This window comes from Ailuropoda melanoleuca, chromosome 1 (genome assembly GCF_002007445.2).
Source record: "Ailuropoda melanoleuca isolate Jingjing chromosome 1, ASM200744v2, whole genome shotgun sequence".
In the NCBI taxonomy this organism is placed as follows: domain Eukaryota; kingdom Metazoa; phylum Chordata; class Mammalia; order Carnivora; family Ursidae; genus Ailuropoda; species Ailuropoda melanoleuca.
In genome coordinates, this window is record NC_048218.1 from 99,323,022 (window position 1) to 99,345,329 (window position 22,308).

Sequence of the window (22,308 nt, forward strand, 5' to 3'; positions counted from 1 at the left end):
ATCACTTATTTATTTGCCCAACATTTCACAACACTAATGGCTCATAATGAACTTGAAGTCAAATTAAAGAACAAGATTTTACATTTCCCCCAAAGTTTCACCACACTTGGAACTCTGCAATCTGCGAAGTCTTTTATAACTCCACCCTCTAACTTGAGCTTATCTACAAATTTGATCATGCGTAATTTCTATGATTTAATTCAGATGGACAAAAATGCTACCGTGGTCAGGACAAAATGCAGACCTGAGGGCCTCACCACTAAAGACCCACTCCCCAACTTGATGATGCTTTACCAATTACGAAGCACTTTCACAAACATTTCATTTGATTCTTACAACTACCCTGTAAACCAGATACTATTATCATTCTATGTGAGGACAAAAATTCAGAAAGGCTATCTGACTTGCCCAATGTGACACAGCTAATAAGTGACAAAATAGGAAAAAGCCTTAGGACTTCTATTTCCAGTGCTTATTCAAAAACAGGTTTTTAAATACAGTGGATTAACGTAGTCTCTTTTTCCTTTTTCTCCCCACCATGGATATCAAAGGAGACTAATTAAAATAAAAAAACATTTTCAAAAAAAAAAAACAACACAACATTTTCTACAAACAAAATCTCACTTAAAACCCACCATATAAAGTAGATTAAAAGCTGGCTGTTCTGATAGAAACGAGGTGCAGGACTCTCAGCCTCTGTCTCTGTCCCATTGGGGCATCCCCTCAACACTGCTGCAGACGGCACCTCGGAGTCCTCCAAGCACATTCGGAAGTCACTAGCCAATGGCATGTTTTCAAACTGTAACTTTCTCTGAAAACAATTTTTAAAATATGGCTAACTTGTCACACCTTGTTTCTGTGATACATTCTAGAATTTTGTGGGAGATCTCCCTTTAAGTGGCTAAATAATCTTTTACATGGAACAGAATTGTTTTGAAGTTTGAAGGCAACTTTGGGTTAATTCAAATTTTTATTTCACAGATGAAGAAAGAGCAACCCAGAGAAGCGAAGTAACCCACACAGGACCATTCCGCAGGGGCGCAAGGACAAGAACCCAGATCTGGACCCTCCCAAGCAGGTAAATTCTGCCGATATCAGGGAGCCTCACTTTTAGAAACCCGACCCTTTTGAGGACAAGATGACACCTTAACAGCATGGAGCTTCTGGTTCTCACTTAAGCAACCAACAAACATTATACTCTTGATATTATAATGACATTTAAGATAATACAAAGGAATAAAATGTGGCAATTAGCTTTAGTAATGAGGCCTTGAAACAGCGGTTCTTAGCTTACAGACATCACAGTCTCCTTTGAAGTGTGTGCAGAAAAATGTTTATGCAAAATTTGCAAACATCTCAAGGGGTTTCTAGATGCGTCCCACCACCAAGTGCTTGGCCTCCAGGTTCAGAACCTCTGGCCGAGCCCAGTACAAGTGCCAGGGTCAGGACTGCATAATGCCAGCTCCTTTCGTATTTATGGGTCTGCTGGTTTCAGCGTCCTTCATCTTTTATTTAAATGGAGCAGCATCTTATCCTGGAAGACCTTTGGTACAGAGAGTAGTAAATGTTTTAATAAGTATTTAATTAACCAGATGGGACAAACTGAGAAATATGATAAAATGAAAACATTTTTCTTTCAAAAGTGTTAGCAGTGAAAGTGAGGATGATCTGTGCTTATAATAGGACATTCCTTTTCCTTCTGTTTCTTTTATTTTTAAGAAAGGAAGAAAAGGAAATAAAATGAAAAAAACCTAGATTACCACTAATTGTCTGACCACTTTGATGAAATCTATGGAAAATAGGAAAAAGAGTAGGGGTGGGGACAAAAAGAAATAGATTTATCTTCTAAATTGATTGTTTCTTAATCCTTCCCTTTGCCACAATGTTTTAAGAGGTTTCTGGTTCTGAAATGGTTGGCAAAAATGTCTTCATTTTAAAGCAATTTGGGAAGCTCCGATATTACTTTAAAGTTATTGATAATGAGGCCTGATTTTACTAAGTCAAAACACTCAGTGGACACTTAGCATTTGTACAGCACTGTCAGAGGAGGCAAATAGATAGACCACCTGGAGAGAAAGAGTCCCAGGACCGAATCCCACTGTTGCTTCCTCCTGGGCTTTTGGCAATAAGCAAGGTGCAAAAAGCTAGCGAACTTTGTTTCCTCGTCTTTAAAATGAAGTGATATATTTTTTGTCTCCTTGATGACAGCCACACCAGAACTGAATAAACACACCAAAGAAGAATATCTCTAAAAGTGGCCTCTAATTGAATAACCGATAAAGTTCAGATGCCTTGTCTGAAAGATGAACTCATTCTCCTTTAATCTGTACCTGGTACTCATAGCTGAGGCAATGGTTAGTGGTGTTAATAGAGTGTGCAGTGTGGAGTAATGTAGTGTACCAAACAGTCTGTAGCCGTCATAAGAGTTAATATTCATTCAGTCTTCCCATGTATTATCGTAAATACCTTACACTTTTTAATCTTCCCAGAAACCTTATGAATGAAGTTCTATTATGATTTCTAATTCCCACTTGAGGAAACTGAGTCAGAGTGGTTGAGTAACTTGGCCAAGGTCCAACGCAAACATGATCCAGGGCCAGAGCACATCACTACTCACCACACACACTGTCTCTCGGCGAGAGTCTCACCCAGCTCCACATGTGGTCACTGTGAGACTTTTGTCCTCAGTTTCTTCATCCTTAAAACAGAAGTCACTTAAGTTAAGCATGTAGCCAGCGCCTGCCACAGTGACACTTAATAAATGTTATTTCTGTTCCCTGAAGAGAATTTCACATTATAAAATTCTAGTGTTTTTAAGGAGATCTGAATTTGTTTTCTAGGGCTAGTGTGACAAAGTCCTACAACCTTGGTGCCTTAAAACCAGAGAAATGTATTCTCTGAAAGCTCGGGAGCCTGAAGTCTGAAATCGATGTGTTAGCTAGGCCACACTCCCTCCAAAGGCTACAGGGAAATTTTTCCTCTGCACCTCCCGTGCTGGGATTCATAACTTAATTACAGCTACAAAGACCCTTTTTCCAAATAAGATCACATTCACAAGTTCCAAGATGTGGACATATCTCTTTGGGATCCACCATTCAACCTACTACGATATCTTAATTCAAATACGCTAATGTCTTGGGAGATTCCCTCAGGGATTCTTGACCAACAAGCTCACATTTATTCAAAGAGGGAAAAGAACATTTTCTCTCACCCTATTTAGGCCTACAGTTAAATTGGTTGTAAAATCTGCCGGCTGAAAATATTTTTCTTTTCTTTTCTTTTTTTTTTTAAGATTTTATTTATTTATTTGACAGAGATAGAGACAGCCAGCGAGAGAGGGAACACAAGCAGGGGGAGTGGGAGAGGAAGAAGCAGGCTCATAGCAGAGGAGCCCGATGTGGGGCTCGATCCCACAATGCCGGGCTCACGCCCTGAGCAGAAGGCAGACGCTTAACCGCTGTGCCACCCAGGCGCCCCTGAAAATATTTTTCTTAATATACCCAGTTGCTATTAGCCTTCTCACATTTACTTGAAAATCAACAAAAGTCTTAAGAAACAAGCAATTGTTACCCAGTTAAAAGAACAAGCCTGGAGCTCAGCATTTGTCTGCTTTTCACTGGAATCATGGAAGGTAGCCGTGCACTTGGGAACAGGTGAAAGAGAATGAAGCCAGCAACAATATGTCTACACTGTTCTTGCCAGGAGAATGAGAAATCCACTTGGCTAAATTACCAATGAGACCTTTTTCTTTTATTTATTTTTTTTAAGATTTTATTTATTTATTTGACAGAGAGAGAGAGAGAGCACAAGCAGGGGGAGTGGCAGGCAGAGGGAGACAGAGAACTGGGTTCCCCGAAGAGCAGGTAGAGCCCGATGTGGGGCTCGGTCCCAGGACCCTGGGATCATGACCTGAGCGGAAGGCAGTTGCTTAACCAACTGAGCCACCCAGGTGCCCGACTTTTTTCTGTTAGTATATCATTTAAGTAACTCAGTTTTAAGTACAAGATCATAAGATTGAGAGTAATTTAATTGCCTGAAAGCAACAACATGTTTTGACATAAATCTGTAAACACCTGTCTTTCCTTTGTCCCCTCCTCCTCTTCTCCCTCTATTCCCTACGCCAGAAACTAGCTGACCTAGAATGCCAACCAACCCAGTAGGGAAATGCCCCCTGATCTGGGGATTGGCAGAGAAAATACCTCAACAAAGCTGTGTCTATCTCCGTGACCCTTGGAGTCAGCCTAGATTTCCACTCATTTGCCTAAAAGCAGTAATAACTGAGACACTGAAGCAGCTCAGTTGAGGGCAGTGAAAAAGCCACAGACTCTATTACTACTGTCACAAAAATCATGCCTATGGGAGTTCAGTGCCCCTGGTCACCAAAATAAGAAAAACACTGAACTCATCAACAGAAGCATTCCAAACAGTGTACTAAGAAGTAAAAAATAAACCAGAAGAATGAGAAGGAAGAGGAAGGACAGAAACAAAAACAAAAAAGTTTTATGAGCAAATATTCGATGTTATCCAAAAAATAAATTTGCAAAGAAAACTACTGTTAGAACATACTGTGGGAAGTGTCTTGGTTGACCAGCTGCCTATCAAACAGATTTCCCTTGACAGAACTCTGGGAGCAAGTGCTCAGCAGGCATGATTATGATAAATCAGTGTTGCTGTAACTCACTTTCTTCGGCGTCAGATTGTTTCTTAGAAATAAGTTTTCTGTTTCTGAAGACACATCAGATATAATGACGACAGATAGGATGAGATAAAGCTTAATTTTTCATGGTCAGACTTCTAGCTCCTAAGAAAACAGAGTCCTTAGAAACAAACAGTAAGCATGTAGTTCCCTTATCAAATTGTGGGTTTGATGGCCAAGAGCTGGGGAAGAAAAGACAAGGGCAGAACTGTTATGATGTGCATGGAATACAGTTGCTTGGAAAGGGCATTGAAATGACAGTAGAAAACTTTCAGCCAAACAGTTTAACCACTTTTCCACTCTTACTCCCTTTTAAGTGCTCTGGGAACTGGGGTCTTATAAGCCCCGTATTTCACATTACTGTCAAAAACGAATAAGCATATCATAGAATTTACGATTCCCACAAGTACTGCATTCTGTATACTGAATTTCACTAATGCCAAGAATACATGTAAATATGTCATCCCTCCTCTCAGAAGGTTCTTTGTAGTTTGGAAGTTCCCAATTTTCCTCTTGTATCCTAGAAGTCAAGAAGAAGGGAACTCCCTGGGACCTCAGAATTATTATTTGAAAACATTTGGGGTTATTTGCTTACTCAGCTTTGGATGGTACATCTACATGATGCTCAGCTAGTCACACCCCACTACAAGTTGAGAATCTCAATGACTTTTAATGACAAAAAATATACATTGTTCAGACTGCTTAATTTTTTTAAAAGATTTTATTTATTTATTTGAGAGAGAGAGAGCAAGCACGAGCAGGGGGGAGGGGAAAAAGGAGAGGGAGAAGCAGACTCCACAATGAGCAGAGAGACCGACACAAAGCTCGATACTAGGACCCTGAGATTATGACCTGAAATGAAGGTAGATGCTTAACCGACTGGGCCACCCAGATGCCCCTGTTCATACTGTTTTAAAGTGTATTTTTACATTTCAGTCCTCTATAATGTTTAGAGTTATTCATTGACATTTAAAATTTTTAATTGCAGTAAGATTCACTACATGTAACATAAAAATTTGCTATCTTAACCATTTTTAAATGTATAGTTCAATAGTGTTAAATATATTCACATTGCTGTGCAACGGGTTTCTGGAATGTTTTCATCTTGCAGAACTGAAACTCCATACCCATTGAACAACTCCCAACTTCCCCCTTCCCCCAGCTCCTGGTAAGACCACCATTCTACTTTGTTTCTATGAGTTTGACTACTCTGGATATGTCCTGTAAGTGAAGTCATACAGCATTTGTCTTTTTGTAACTGGCCTATTTCACTTGGCATAATGTCCTCGAGTTTCATCCATGTTGTAGCACGTGTCAGAACTTCCTTCCTTTTCAGGGATGAATAATATTCTATTATATGTATATACTATATTTTATTCAGCCATTTTCACTCATCTGCCGGTGGACATTTGAGTTGCTTCTACTTTTTGGGTTTTGTGAATAATGCTGCTTTAACACGTGTGCACGTTCAATGATTTTTTAAAAATTATTTACAATGACTTTTAGGCTACTGTTAGTGCTGCAACTCTGTTTATGTTTTACCTCTAAAAACAACTTGGCAGACCTTGAGAACAGTATCTTCAGAAGGAAAAGTCCACCCAGAAGCGATACTCTTTCCTCTGTCCTTCATTATAAGATAACACGGTTTCTTCTTCTTTAATAAAAATAGTAATAAAGAGGTTCATCCTAAGAAATGACAGTCTAGTTAAGAGCTTGGCTCAGAATTCCCACTCTCCGCTCCAGTTTTGGCAGAAAGAAACAGGGTACTTGCTCTTTTTCTATATAAGTAAACAAAAGGATACCAGGAAAAACACAAGATACATCATCCTGCTTGTTACCAATTTCTCTTCCTATTCATAACTTCTACTCAACACTAATGTACTTACTGCTGTTTTTTAGTTTCAAAATATTTATCTTCTTTTTGATAGCTACACAACCTAGAGACTGATCTAATGCGAACTTCATATTTCTTAAACCACTATGAAATTTTCTGTTAAAGTCAAATTCTAAATTTTCTTCCCCAGGCAGAAGTCCTTAATTCTTAAATCCCTCTGGAATCTGTCAGAAGATGCCAAACAACAAGGATTACTTTGAAATTACAGTTATTCAACACCCGCCATGTTGCCCAGTGGTCTCAGTTGGTAGTTGGGCTGGAAATACATGTTTTCTCTTGTTCTGCTTTTGTTAGTGTCAATGACAGTTGGAGGCAAAAAGGTCGGTTCAAATGGCCACAAAAACACTGCCCTTGCATACAGTTCAAACCAACACTGTACCAACAACAGCTCAGCTAAATTGTTAGTGAGACTTTTTCTTTTTAGTACATTATTTCAGTAACTCACTTCTAAGCACAGGATTAGACAATTTAGAGTAACTTAGCTGCCCAGAGCAGTAACATGCTTCGACTTACGATTGTTTCTTCCTCCCCAAGGAGCCTAGAATTATTCAAATCCATCACTTCTGGTCTGACTTCTAATATTCAGCCTGGTATCAGCATGAGGCATTGGTTGCAAAAGGATGGCTGGAGAGTATTCTAAGATGGAAAGGAAATTCACTGGAAAATGTTGAGCAAGGACGGAGCTTTCTGTGAGGCACAGAAAACACTGGAGTCCTCCACAGAAAACTTAGAGCAAGATATCTGGAAAGTGGGAAACCCATAAACTATTATGCCAGATTCTTACACAGACACAATATGAGGTTTTGCCATTAATCATAGGAACTTTGTATCTTTGTGAATCAAACTGCGTTCACATAAAGCAGCAGCTTGCAATAAGGTCCCCAAGAAGAGAACTATTACATAAGGTTGTGCAGGGCACAGCCCACACAATGTATGTGGTCGCCCTGCCCAAGACACATTTGAAAACGTGCTTAGAGATTGCAATGCCCTTCAAGTCGTGGTTTGTGGTAATCACTACATACGTGTGTTTCATTTTTTCAAAAACATTACTAGACAATTCAACTAGCAAAACACAAATAAGGGTTGAGGTTTTTTTTCCCCTGTAAAAAATACACAACACTCCATTAAAAGTAACTGTTATTTCATAAAGACTCTTTGACTCTATAACTTAGGAAAAATCTTGCAGATAGTTTAAAGTTGCACCAATCCACAAGAAACAACAACAAACACTACTAGGACCATGACTGTGACTTCTAAAGAGCTCACAGCCTAGCCCTACGTTGCCTACCGCATCACTGAGACGGACTTAGAGGCAATTATGCTTGTCTTCATTTTACGTAGAGAGGATGGGACCCAGGAGATTTTGGAACTTGTTCAGGGACAGAAGCAAAATGAATGAATGAATAAGTGAACAGAGAAGAGTAAAGCTACAACACAATTCAGGTCCTGGGATTTTTCTCTATTAGAACAATTTTTCTACCTACCAATCTTAAAATTACTCACCTGGAGTAAGCACTTGTAAAAGCCATTATAATGGGCTTTAAAACCACTTCACAAGTGTTTGTTGTTTTTTTTTTTTACCAGCTTCTTTCCTTCCTACGAAAGGACACATTGTACTGAATTTGCAAAAAACAATCTGCCTAAAACTCATCGCCTGAAAGCAGACAATGAGAATTCATAAGTACCTTTTATGTAGCCCCCACTGTGCTATGGAAATATTAAATAAGTACAAGTGTGGTCCCTGCCCCCACCCCACTTACAATTCAGTCAGTCAGCCAACCGGCCGGCCAACCAGCTCACCAGCCAACAAGAATCCCACATTCCAGGCACTGGGGATAAAGAAGATGACTGCGGCATATTCCCAGTTCTCAAAGACCTCACAGTATAGTGGAGAAACAGACTATAGACATGGCCATTTATAATATGGTATAGGTGCTGAAATGTTGCTCCAATTAAAACACAGAAAAGAAAGCAATATATTTTCCTCAGGAAGGGTAGTTTCCTGACAATGTTTCATAGAAGAGAAAATAGAGGAGCTAGGTTTTGGAAGTAAACAGGATTTTATCTAGAAGAGAAAGGGCACAAGAATATTTCTAGAAAAAAAAAAGATCAATAAAAGCATGGAAGCTTAAGAGTGAATGGAATTTAGCAGGACAGTTCAGAGATGCTGCTGGAGAGGTAGAAAAACGAAATCGTGAAGGGCCTTAAAGGAATATTTCATATCATAGGAAATGGAGAGCCACTGAAGGGCTTCGAGCAGAGAAATTAATCTGTGATTTTAGAAAGATAATCCCAGCATCAGGAGGGAAGATTGTAAGGTGAAAATGAAATTAGATGGTAGGCTATTTCATTAGTCCAAGCAAGAGATGGAGAGAATCTATAGTGCTGCCCCGTAAAATTTCCTGCCATGATGGAAATTCTATATCCATGCTGTCCAATATGGTAGCCATGAGCTACATGTGGCTACTGAGCACTAAATATAAAAAATAAATTAAAAATAAATTTTAAAAAATAAATAAAAAAATAAAAATAAATTAAATTGTCCCATGTGACTAGTGGCTGTCAAATTGGACAGTGCAGAGGCATCTTAGAGAAGCCTTAAAGCAGGGTGTTTCCAACTGCAGGTTATAATTGGTGTAGCTCACAGTTGGGATGTTTTTTGATCACCAAAGAGAATAACACAGAGTGCAGTAGAATTAAGTCAAATCAAAAAGAACAGAATAGAAAAGAAAGTAGCATGCACTATAGAGTAATACTGCGAGAGATGTTTGTTTCAGTTAGAGTTGTGTGTGTGCGTGTGTGTGTGTGTGTGTGTGTGTACTCCGGATCACAGTGCAAAATGTACTTTCCCTCTCCTCTCTATTCTGTTTAAAAATATTTGAAAGCCGTTCCTTTATGAAAAGGTATTATTTAACTATGTTCAGAGTTATCAGCAAGACATTCCCAGAAGAGCAGAGTTTAGTTCACTGGAGTTTAGAATAGGGATAACTTTGGACCAAGAGTTTTCTAATTATGATTTTGCCTTCAAGAAATTAATAGACTTTATTGTTTAGAAGAACTTTAGACTTACAGAAAAAATTGAGCAGATAGTACAGAGAGTTCCCGCATACCCTGCACCCAGTTTCTCCTATTAAGATCTTACATTAGTATGACATGTGTTACAATTAATGAGTCAATGTTGATATGCTATTAAGTAAAGCCAATACTTTACTCATATTTCCTTAGCTTTTACCTAATATCCTTTTTTTCTATTCCAGGATTCCATCCAGGATAACACATTACACCTAGTTGTCATGTTTCCATAGGCTCCTTTGAGTTTTTCACACTTTGCTTGCTTCTGATGACCTTGAGAGTTTTAAGGAGTACTCATTAGGCATTTTGCGGATGCCACTCTGTTGGAATTTTGTCTGATGCTTTTTTCTCATGATTACACTGAGGTTTTGGGTTATTTGGGGGAAGACCACAGAGGTAAAGTGCCATATTCATGCCATCATATAATGGATACCTACCGTTAACATTATTTATCACTATTGATCTTGTCCTTGATCCATTGGCTGATCAGTCTTCTCCACTCTAAATTTACTTTTTTATCCCCCCTTGTCAAACAGTACTCTTTGGGAGGAAATCACTCTGCTCCTTTTAAAAATGACTTACTTAGGGACACCTGGGTGGCTCAGTCAGTTAAGCATCTGCCTTCAGCAAAGGTCATGATCCAGGGTCTTGGGATCAAGCTTAAGGAAAAAAGGGATCCTTGCTCAGCAGGGAGCCTGCTTCTCCCTCTGCCTGCCGCTCCCTCTGCTTATGCTCTCTCTCTCTCTCTGACAAATAAAATCTTTAAAAAAAATAAGTAAAAATAAATTACTTAATTAAAGGGAGGTTTGAACTTGAGTAAATCATATTGAGCTCTTTCCAAAGAAAGCTACTTCTGCGTACAGACACAGTCTCTTTTTAGATACAGCATCTCTCTCTGCAGCAGGCAGGACACTTTTTCACATCTCAGATTTTCAGGTTCCAAATATGAAGCTCTCACACACACACAGACACACACACACACACACACACACAGACACACACACACACACACACACACACCAAAACTGAGTGATTGATGCAAAGTTCCAAAATAAGTCAGAAAGGAATTAACCCAAAATCAATGGCAGATCCTTCTGACTTTTCTCCTCAGGCCCAGATTCTGACGTTTCAGAAATAAATTTAACCCAAAATGTGTTAGGGTTTTTTATAAGAGGGAAGATTCATTTTTAGCTAGTGTTTAGAAAGGGAGACCCCACACCGAGAAAATCCAGTAATTTGGAGAACCTTCTTTAGGTGGAGGAGGGGCAAGCTCAGGGCTCTGCGATGTCCGCACGGTCACTGCCAAACCACCTGTTACTCCCCCCTCATTGCAGTTGCCTAACCTCCTGCCATTCCTGTTCTCGTGGACAGAAAACAACAACGTAGAACTTCCGGAGTAAGCCCAGCCTCTCCTTTCGTTCCTTCCCTGCACGTTCCCTTTGCTCTCGTTTCATGACTCACACATATGGGTTCACGGGAACACATGGGGTTTTCTTGTTGCTGTATGTATTCTTTCTTGTCTATACAGGCCAGAGAAAGTCCTGCCCCTGAGTAATGTGGGTCATAAGTCCCAGGTCCTCTCTGTTCATTCTGGGAGAAGAGGTGAAACTTGATCTCCTTCCTCAGGTACACAAATCTAGTGAGGGGGAAAAAAAATCATCACCCATTGATCAAAGGGCAGTGACATTCAGAAATTAAAAAATAGTCACTTACTCTCCAATCAGTTATAAGATAACTTCCTAGGGACTTCCAAGCCCTTACTATTTCCCCTGCCCCAGGGTCCCTGTTCATTCGCTGGATTCCCTTCAGGATTGTCTCTTCCCCTGGTTCCCAGGACTCTAATAATCCTTCTCCTTCTTCCTCCCCTTGGTAAAACTCTGCTTTACCAGGTTGGGTAAAGCCATGGGTAAAGCTATTTATCACAGTTTCTCCAGTAACAATAACAAAACTATTCTTTTGCACATCGTAGCTTGGGTAAAGCCATGCTAAGATGTGTATACTAACAAGAACCTTAATTTTTGCCAGTTCCCAGTAACATTTGCAATAAATAAGCATCCAGATCCTCATTTGGTCAGAGGAGCATCTGAACTGTGGGAATTCAGGAAAGAGTCTTGAGTAAGGGAAGAGTAGAGTCTGGGGAAACAGGGTGGGCTGAGGTCTTCCAGATACCCTACACACCTGAGCCATTGTCCTTGCTCAACTTTGAGTCTTCTAAGACCACAGAAAACCTTCACTGGAATTTTCACTTCATTCATCCAATGTCAATTGCCAAGACACAGGGTGCTCCCCACCTGGTTTAGTCACTTCAATTTGGTTTGACAAACCAATTTAAACGTCAACCAATTTAATAACAATTTGATGTTAGCCCCATAGACTGGGCCCTTTTCTTTAAAATGAATGATGTGGTCTAGGGGATCTCTACGGTCCATCTAGTCATTAACATTCTAAATTTCACTTTAGCTACCTAATACACGCGGTAAATATTATCTCTAATGTATACTGGTGGAATACACTCAGCTGAATTATAATCCTCAAGGCAATGATGACTGTTTCTGTCACCATGGAATCTCCAGTTCTTGGTGTAATTACCAGCATGTCAATAATTATTTCAGTAAATAAAAGGGAGGGAGGGAGAGAAGAAGGGACGGCTTTCTCCAGTTAGATTCTATCTTCCTGTCTATGTGCTTCCTCCATAGGCAAATCCTTTGAAATGATGCTTTGTTTGCATTTCTGCTAATTCTTCCAGCAACCCTAAACAGTACGGATTATTGTCTCCATTTTACAGGTGAGGAAATTGAGACCCAGGACAATTAAGTAACTGGACCAACGTCACACAGCCAGTATGTGGAGGAGTCAGGATTTGACCCAACATCTATCTTTATTCCCAAACCCATACTCTGCATCATGCAAACACAATAAAGGCACTTTCCAAACTGTAAATGATCCTTTGAAAATATAAATTGTTTTATTACTATTAGAGAAACTCTGATAAATCAAATCCATTAGGCACCTTAGAATGTGGTCCCACAGTGGTCCTCATGTTTTTAAAACAATGGCCCAGAGAAAGCCTTTCCTTAGGCTTCACAATCCATTCCTCCAGGTAACACTGCTGCCCTTTGCTTCACCCCCTACTTCTTACGTACAGCTTCACTTGCTTTGTGCTCCACAGAGGCTCCCAGCACCCCCCCCCGGTTCACCCAAGGGGGTACCCATCACTCAGCTTCAGCTGTCAGTCATACCCACGTAGGCCTGGAGACATATCACTATCTGCTTGAGTAATGCTGTCCCTGAAAGCACAGCCTCCTTAAAGATCTAGGAAGCTTTTACAAGTCATCAAGTTTAGATGGAAATTTCTTTGTAAAGGCAAAAAACTACTGCCTCCCTCACTTCCATATATGGAAATCATCTTTCAAAAGCGCACAACTGAAAACAAGGAGATTTGTTGTGTGCTTGAGTGAAGCTACCATTTTAAGCCCTTTGTTTGGCTTTGCCGGGATAGGGCATTAGGTCTTTAAGGAACTGGGCAAACAAATTCCACGTTTCATTATGAGAAATTAAGACTTTAAGATGTTTGCTCTCATCCAGTTCTACGTTACCTATGGGTAATTCATTCCATGCATTTCTGCCATTTTGTTTCTCCAAATTCAGCCTATTCTCCTAGTTTCCTTCTTAGCAACTTCCCATGTCCTTTCCCCCGTGTGGTGCTCATTCCTGACCCCTCATCCACTGTGCGTTTGTTACATGGTCCAGCGTGCTGCCTATATGAGTGTCTCCCACCTACAGTGCCATTTAGCGGACAGATTCCTTCTGAAGCCATTACTGTTCAGAAGAAATCACACAGTAGTACTCAAAATGCATTTGTTAGTGAATGAGGGAATTCTGCCCACATTACTCATCTTAAAGAGGTGTTTTTTGTTGTTTTTTTTTTAATCTTGGATGTGGTCCCATAGGAAATTTAAAAATGGGCTCAAAAGGAAGTAGAAATATATTACCTAAGCAAATCTGGAACCTAAATATAGTGTTATTCTAACAATAGATAGTAACAGATGGTTTACCAATAATAACCAACTCTTTCTTCTCACCTTTTCTTTTTTTAAGTTTTATAAAATGTTATCCCATTTTATTCTGTAAAAATGCACATAGATTCTAGAATGTACTGTGATTCTATTTCTTTTTTTCCTCAACTGCATTAGTAATTTTTTTTAACTAAAGTGTAGTTGACCTACAACATTACGTTAGTTTCGGGTGTACCACACAGAGCTTCAACGCACTCCCCAGGGCTCAGCACAGTAAGTGTAGCCACCCTACAAAGTTACCACGGTTACAATTGACTGTAGTTCTTATGCTGTACTTTTCATCCCTGTGACTAATTTTATATAGTTACCTTTCCACCTAAGAAACAATAAATAAACTATCTTTAAAATTGCTTTTCATCAATAAGGGAACAAAGAATCAAATGCCTTTTATTGACTTGAGTCAATAAAGTGAGATGTGGCGGTACAAGCACTTTTGCATGTCCGAGCTGGCTCCTGAGAACACTGGGAGGTGACACAAGGGCCTGTGAAAACTGGCAAGGAAAGACAAACTTTTAAAATCCTGATTCTTTAAATTGTTAGTAGTACACAACCAAAGCCTTACCAGGTACCCACCTCTGGCATAATGCACGTTGGTGTGCTTCAGATCTATTGTTTGTCTGTTTGATTGATTGGTTTTTACGGTTGAAAACAATGAACATTGACTGTCTCATGGTTTCTGTGGCTCAGGAATCTGGGCACAACATAGCTGCATGCCTCTGGCTCACGGTCTCTCACAAGACTGCAGTCAAGGTGGCCATCGGCGCTCTCAAGCAAGAAATTTAATTTTAGAAGAGAAAGCTATACTTCACATTGGGGTAAAGACTACTAAAAAAATTTTTTTTTAAATAGAAGAGAAAGCTATGGCCAGGCAATTAATTTTGAGTATTTTTAAAACCTAAAATGTATAGAGAAAAAATCGATGATATTTCTAAATGAGTAATTTATCTCATTTATAAAAGTGAAAAGAGTATTAAGAATATTTTAAGCAGATTTTCAGTAGGAGGTTGATTCTGAATGAGTAATGCCCATGGGACAGTGAGGTATAGATTTTCTGAAATGACTGGCTTTGGAAATCATTTAAACTTGTCTTTTGAATGCAGAGAAGGCCTCATGTCCATATGAGCTTAATGCCTTATTCTCTCAAACCACAGCCCCCTTCACTCACAGGATAAAGACAAAATATTTAGCTTGTGCAAGTAGGACCTGGAGTGCTCGGCCTAACTCCGCCCACTCCCTGCTCTGCAGTTTCTTCCTATCCCCACGCTCCATCCCCAGATGTCTATGGCTCCATTCCCTGATCCCCGCAAACATCTATCAAACCTCTTCCCACCTCTAACTTTTGTACGAACATAAGTTGATCCCTCTCTTGGCCATTCTCCCCACCTGACTACCCATTTTACCTGTATGACTTATAGGCATCCCTCGGATCTTATCTCAAGCATCTCTTTCTCCAAGAGTTGCTGAGACTGGATCAGGTTTCCCACAGCCTCTTATACATTACTCTTTTCATTAAGGGCATAATGTAGTTGATAATTACATATTTGTGTATGTCATTTGATTGCTACCTGTCTCTTCAACTGGACCAAACTTCCTAAGGGGAGGGTTTGTGCCTGTCTGAGCCATTGTTCTCCCACCTTTGCCTAGTACAGCCTGGACGTGATACCTGATGAATGTTTTCTCACACTCCCAAACAATTACCCAGTGCCACCCTGAACCCTATCTAGGTAATGAAGAGGAAGCAAATATGGGCAGCCGTGAATGAGATTTTTAACAATTAAGTTTGAAATATACAGTTGTCTAGTAGGACAGCCTAAAAGCTCAAAGAGAGCTACCTCCTAATTTTCTCCCTTTTGGCCTATTAGTGGAAAATGTTGGTGCCTTGGATAATATTGCTCACTGAAAAGTCATTCATTTCCTCTGAGACCTGACTCTATTGGCCTTTGCTCTTTCTCTGCATCCAGAGCTAGGAATGAAAAAGAATGTTGGAAGTGACTTCTTATCAAGGTCCAGCTACCAGGACAAGGCATTTCGATCCAATATTTAATTCCCACTCTGGCTTCTAGGACAGACGGGAGGCTGACTTTTCTTTTCCTAAGAAAGCACAATGACTTCAGTTTGTATCATCTACTTATTTGGATTATCCTGGCCATTATTACAGATCGTTGTAACCTGGTAACACAAAGACTTTCCATTTTAAGTTCTTGTGGAAATTACCCTTATCAGAAAGAGTTACTTATCAAAGGCAAGCTGTTGAAAGTCAACAATAGCTAACCATATCCTACTTAGGTTGGGGCTATGAGTGATCTATAATTATTTTTTTTTAAGTTGGTTACTCACCATTCATTTACTCGCTCATTCAGCACATATTTACTTACGACCACCTTTGTGCCAGGCTTTAGAGCATGAAAGTCTCCCCAAGCTTGAAGAGTCCATAGTCTTATGGAGCAAAAACATCTTATTTTTACTCAAAGATAACCAAAGGAAAGACAGACTTTTAGGTCAGAAGATAGAAATGATCTTTAAAAACTTGAACTGTGATTTGAATAGTAAACGTAATCAAAGAGGACTTAGCTGATGTGGCACCATTATATTCTTAGGAGTAAGCAGATGAGGCAGAAAGGTCGGCTTGTATTCCCATAGTGTCTATGAAAGTTTACAGAATCTTCCCAAGAATCTTTTTAAGAAATAATAGATGCCCGTCTTTTTAGGAAGTTTTACATGCATGTGGTTGTGTGATTCTATCTGGGGGCCAACAAAACATTTTTATATGGTTTTCACAAGTTCTCTACCCAAAAACCAAATGATCACCCAACTTTGGGCTTCCCATTTGTTTTGGAGGTCCCCAAGACCACCCACATATTCAGTGACTCACCAGAAAGACTCACAGAACTCGATATATATTTATACTCACAGCTAAGGACTGTTACAGTGAAAGGATGTACAACAGGATCAGCAAGAAAGAAAGATACAGGTAGAATTGGAAAAAATCCATTTATAGGTTTCCGTTGCCCTCTGCCTTCCATGAGTAGACAGACCAAGTGCGCTTCTTTCTCCACTAGCAAAAAGTGCTACACACAATACTTCTGCCCAGAAAAGCTCCTTAGAGACTCAGCACCAGGGTGTTTACTGGGGCTGGTTCCACAGACACCTTTTGCCTGATTACCAAAATTTCAGGCTTCCAGAATAAAGCAGGTGTTCACCATAAGTTATGGTGTTTGCACAGTTTAGGCATACTGAATCATCCTTATCCATTAGGAAATAGAGAGAACATTCCTAAAGCCAAATTCCCAGATGCCAGCCAAGGGCCAAAAACTTTCAAGCAGACCCTTTTAAAGATAGCAGCCTCAGGCTTATGGTATTAACTCTTTTCTGCACACCATTCTTTAAATTTTCTTCCAGGATACGTGTTGTAGGAAATAGAATACTCACATTTCTCACTCTTTGTACACATGGCTGAAGAAAATGTGCTTAGCCTCGATTTTTTCACTAGACTATTATTAGCAATTATCATTTTTAGATAAATATTACTATTATTAATAATATTGTTGCCATTAATCCTAGTAGTAATTATTATACATAGTGGCAATATTATGAATTCCTATGATTAATATACTGTGAATTATTTCTACATAATATTCCTATAAATAATCTGTCCAATGGTCGTTGATATTCTTTTAAAAGTTTCAACATGCTGAGATCATGAAATCTAAGAAGATTCTGTATTTGGTTCCTTATTTTATTTTTCTTCTAATCTGTTAACAGGACAGATTTTCTGCAGCTTGAAGGAGCCAACCATGGATTTCAAGCGTGTGAAGGACTATTTCTCCTGGCTCTACTATCAATACCAAATCATTAGCTGCTGTGCTGTCTTGGAGCCCTGGGAGCAATCCATGTTCAATACCATCTTACTAACTATTTTTGCTATGGTGGTATACACCGCCTATGTTTTTATCCCAATCCACATTCGTCTGGCTTGGGAATTTTTCTCCAAAATGTGTGGCTATCACAGTACAATTTCTAATTGATTTTGTTTGCATTCTGTGAATCGGCATTGCTGAGGTATATGTTGCTTACAACTTACCGATTTACGTGAATTCCGTGTCTTCTTTCACGTCTGATCTGAAAAGCTCTCTTCTCTATGCACTCTGACATCTTGCCTGAAATGTGGGATAGATGTCTTTTAGGTTCTTTGGTACATGTTACATTGTGCGTCCATCCATATAATACAAACACCTTACCTCACATACCAACCATATTCTCTCAACTTAAATCTACAACTTGAGATTGTTTTTTAATCAGGAAATTTCATATAAAATTTTTCTGAAAAGTAGGCTTATAAGAGACCTACCAGAATCATATTTAAAATGCTCCCTTGATACTTATTCTGTACTAAACAGTATATTTTTTAAAAAATTTTGTTCATAAGCTCCTGTCAAAAGTATTCTACCCTTATTTACAACATATAAAAAGATGTGAATAAATTATATGGGCCCCCTAAAGTCTTATTTTCCAGTAAAATGCTGATACCTAAAATTCTTTTACTTCAAGTACAAACGAATAGGCTAGAGGCAATTATCTCTTTTCAGACATGGTTCATGAATTATTTCAAATGCCTCTAAAAGTCTGGCTTTATAAGAGTTTAAAATCAACAATGTTGATTTTAGATAACACAGTAAGTATTATAATACAAAAAATATTAAGTGTAAGGAACAAAATATAATCAAAGTAAATTCAGATATTGTGACTTGTGATGCTACCTTGCCTTGCATGATGCTGGGCGGGGCGGGGGGGAAGAGAAAAGACATTGTTTTCTTTCTGTGATTTCACTCAGTAGAGGGGGATGGGGGGAAGCACGTATTGGGCTACAGGAAGAAAAGCTAATAAATAGGCTGGAAGTAATATTCTACCAGCAGGAACTCGACAGCTCCAGTTAAATGCTTTGATACAGTGGCTCCTTTGCAGAGCAAAAACAAGATTTATTAAATTTCCTTCCAAGTGTTTATCTTAAAACAAATACAAGTTTTTAATTGTACTGCTGAATCAAATGTGAATGCCAAAGACCAAACCTTACAGTTTGTCCTTCCTTTCAACAAATATTAAGGTTCGTAATTCTGAGGGTAAAAATGTAAATAGTTTTTGGACAATATTTGCACCCACGTTTGTGTTATGGAAAAAACATTTCCAAGGAAGGCTAGAGAGAAAGATGTTTGGCATGCCAAATTAACATGCATGTTTGTTAAAACAAAACAAAAAAAAACAAAACACGTGTTTTGAAGATAAACCAGATCTGAAACTGTACTTGCTGATTTTTGCAAAATAAAATTAGGTTTAATTTTGTAAATAAAATATTCACCTCCAGATTTGCTTTTTCCTAATATTGCACTAACTATCCAGGTGCTTCCATCCACATTTGTCCCTGAACTTAACTTTTCTTACTAATCCACTGGGGCAACTGATCTTAAAACAGAGGATAAAACGACTGTTTATGGAAGGTCTCCTCCATAGTGAACCCATTTACATGTTGGAGTAGATGTTAAGGTCTCCAGTTACAGGTAAGGAATGTGGAACTTGGAAAAGATGCGTTTCTCGTTCAAGGTCCTTTAGCTGCTAGTGGCAAAGCAAGGAAGCATAGCCAGGGCGGGGCTACTCCCGGCCCGGAAATATTTGCCACATGAGAGGCCATGGGAGGACAACGTGAGCAAATGAAAGATGATGGGATGGGGTCACCGCCATGTTAGGAAGCAGAACCACACGATTAAAAGAGGCAAGGGCATGAAGAGACAGCTGAGGTCAGAGGAACAGTTCCCAGCTTCCACGTTTGCTGCTTACCCAGGTGCTGTGTTCACCCATTTCTATGCTGTCCAGGCCCATATGCTTATTTTGAAAGATTGCTTTCACTTTTAAATATTTAACAGAGGATTCTCAGTTAAGCATGAACTTGGACGCATTCCCAATTCACAATGATTCAACACCCTTATATACATGGACCCCGGCTAAGTACTCTTGGAATTCAATTACAAAGATACTCCATTGACCTTCTTAAAATCCTCCTTCTAAAAATAAGACTTAAAATAAATGTGAAGAGACACAGTAAAGCTTAATAAAAGATATTGCAAAGTACTGCCCCAGGATGTCACTTTGAAGGTAAGGATTTCCTCTGAGCAATCAAAATGATAAATACAGGGTTCAACAAATATAATCAAACAGAGAGTGTGGGGGGGAACCTATCTGCATGCAGACGGGAAGAAAGTCCCACCTGCTATGCTGTTCACTAGTCAATTTGCTACTCTAGGCAGAGAGGTTTTTACCATGACCATTGTTAGCTTAGATTACCAACACTTTTTATATGCTTTTTCTTGTCTTCTATTATTTGTGTATTTCAATGGTGGTCACAGAACTTTTAAAAAAAAGAATAGCTTAAAGTTTCCTGGTTAAAATGGGCTTCCGTTTGTCACTCACTAAACTTGGAATCATAAAATGTTCCTGCACTGATATTGGCCAAGTCAACAGCTGCTTTTACCTACTTGTGCAACAACAAATACAAAATGCTGAGAAATCAGGCAATTTTAACACCAACATAACACTGGTCAGTCTTTGTTAATAAGTTGCGTATACCAAAAAGAAAAAAAAAGTCACGTGTTCACATCTTCTACTTATTTCTTTCCAATGATTACACTATTTAGATTCTCTCTAGCAGAGCACGTGCCCCTGGAAGTCAGGAAATGTGTTCTTATTTCTGAATCCCCAGCATCTAGCCCCGTGCATAATACAGAGCTTAGAAGATACACATCCTAGAGCACCTCACATGGTTCCCCATACCCTGTATCCACGCAGATACAAGGAAGCTCAGTATTTGTATTGGGCCAACTTCAGAATGAACAGCTTCCATCTATCAACCAGAAGAGTAGCACTCATTCATTCGTTTATTCATTCATGCAACAAACGTATTAAAAGTCAACCATGTGCTGGGAGAGGAATGGAGAGTTGGACAGATATCTGATGAAGAAAGCATAGTAGAAACTAGGTGGCAGGTATTTCACATGCCTATCGTAAAATTCTCTTAACTTTCATGCATGTTTGAAAGGTGTGTTGTTTTTTTTTAAAGATTTTATTTGTTTAAGATAGAGCAAGAGCAAGCCAGAGAGAGAGAGCACGAGCAGGGGGAGGGGCAGAGGGAGAGGGAGAAGCAGACTCCCCACTGAGCAGGCACCTGTTTTGAAGATAAACCAGATCTGAAACTGTACTTGCTGATTTTTGCAAAATAAAATTAGGTTTAATTTTGTAAATAAAATATTCACCTCCAGATTTGCTTTTTCCTAATATTGCACTAACTATCCAGGTGCTTCCATCCACATTTGTCCCTGAACTTAACTTTTCTTACTAATCCACTGGGGCAACTGATCTTAAAACAGAGGATAAAACGACTGTTTATGGAAGGTCTCCTCCATAGTGAACCCATTTACATGTTGGAGTAGATGTTAAGGTCTCCAGTTACAGGTAAGGAATGTGGAACTTGGAAAAGATGCGTTTCTCGTTCAAGGTCCTTTAGCTGCTAGTGGCAAAGCAAGGAAGCATAGCCAGGGCGGGGCTACTCCCGGCCCGGAAATATTTGCCACATGAGAGGCCATGGGAGGACAACGTGAGCAAATGAAAGATGATGGGATGGGGTCACCGCCATGTTAGGAAGCAGAACCACACGATTAAAAGAGGCAAGGGCATGAAGAGACAGCTGAGGTCAGAGGAACAGTTCCCAGCTTCCACGTTTGCTGCTTACCCAGGTGCTGTGTTCACCCATTTCTATGCTGTCCAGGCCCATATGCTTATTTTGAAAGATTGCTTTCACTTTTAAATATTTAACAGAGGATTCTCAGTTAAGCATGAACTTGGACGCATTCCCAATTCACAGTGATTCAACACCCTTATATACATGGACCCCGGCTAAGTACTCTTGGAATTCAATTACAAAGATACTCCATTGACCTTCTTAAAATCCTCCTTCTAAAAATAAGACTTAAAATAAATGTGAAGAGACACAGTAAAGCTTAATAAAAGATATTGCAAAGTACTGCCCCAGGATGTCACTTTGAAGGTAAGGATTTCCTCTGAGCAATCAAAATGATAAATACAGGGTTCAACAAATATAATCAAACAGAGAGTGTGGGGGGGAACCTATCTGCATGCAGACGGGAAGAAAGTCCCACCTGCTATGCTGTTCACTAGTCAATTTGCTACTCTAGGCAGAGAGGTTTTTACCATGACCATTGTTAGCTTAGATTACCAACACTTTTTATATGCTTTTTCTTGTCTTCTATTATTTGTGTATTTCAATGGTGGTCACAGAACTTTTAAAAAAAAGAATAGCTTAAAGTTTCCTGGTTAAAATGGGCTTCCGTTTGTCACTCACTAAACTTGGAATCATAAAATGTTCCTGCACTGATATTGGCCAAGTCAACAGCTGCTTTTACCTACTTGTGCAACAACAAATACAAAATGCTGAGAAATCAGGCAATTTTAACACCAACATAACACTGGTCAGTCTTTGTTAATAAGTTGCGTATACCAAAAAGAAA

General features: G+C 39.3%; 2 protein-coding genes across 7 annotated transcripts in view; one reads left to right on the top strand and one right to left on the bottom strand.

Moving 5' to 3' along the window:
* The window catches only part of SPTSSB (serine palmitoyltransferase small subunit B), a 28,914-nt gene extending 11,096 nt beyond the window's left edge, over nucleotides 1-17,818 (top strand). The window contains exons 2-3 of the mRNA XM_011237900.3: nucleotides 982-1,078; nucleotides 17,501-17,818. Coding sequence (XP_011236202.1) covers nucleotides 17,533-17,763 — 231 coding nt within the window. The 5' untranslated portion in view covers nucleotides 982-1,078; nucleotides 17,501-17,532 and the 3' untranslated portion in view covers nucleotides 17,764-17,818. The remainder of the gene's footprint in view (nucleotides 1-981; nucleotides 1,079-17,500) is intronic.
* The window catches only part of OTOL1 (otolin 1), a 191,707-nt gene that overhangs the window by 116,298 nt on the left and 53,101 nt on the right, over nucleotides 1-22,308 (bottom strand). For 2 of the 6 annotated variants that reach the window (XR_004626342.1, XM_034663538.1), the window contains 2 exons: nucleotides 17,820-17,895; nucleotides 2,618-2,698 (listed from right to left, as the gene is read on the bottom strand). The gene's annotated coding sequence lies outside the window, so the exon portion shown is untranslated. Of the gene's footprint in view, nucleotides 1-2,617; nucleotides 2,699-5,822; nucleotides 7,227-17,819; nucleotides 17,896-22,308 lie in introns of those variants that run through there. The other 4 variants (XR_004626346.1, XR_004626348.1, XR_004626345.1 and 1 more) reach the window with 2 other exon arrangements.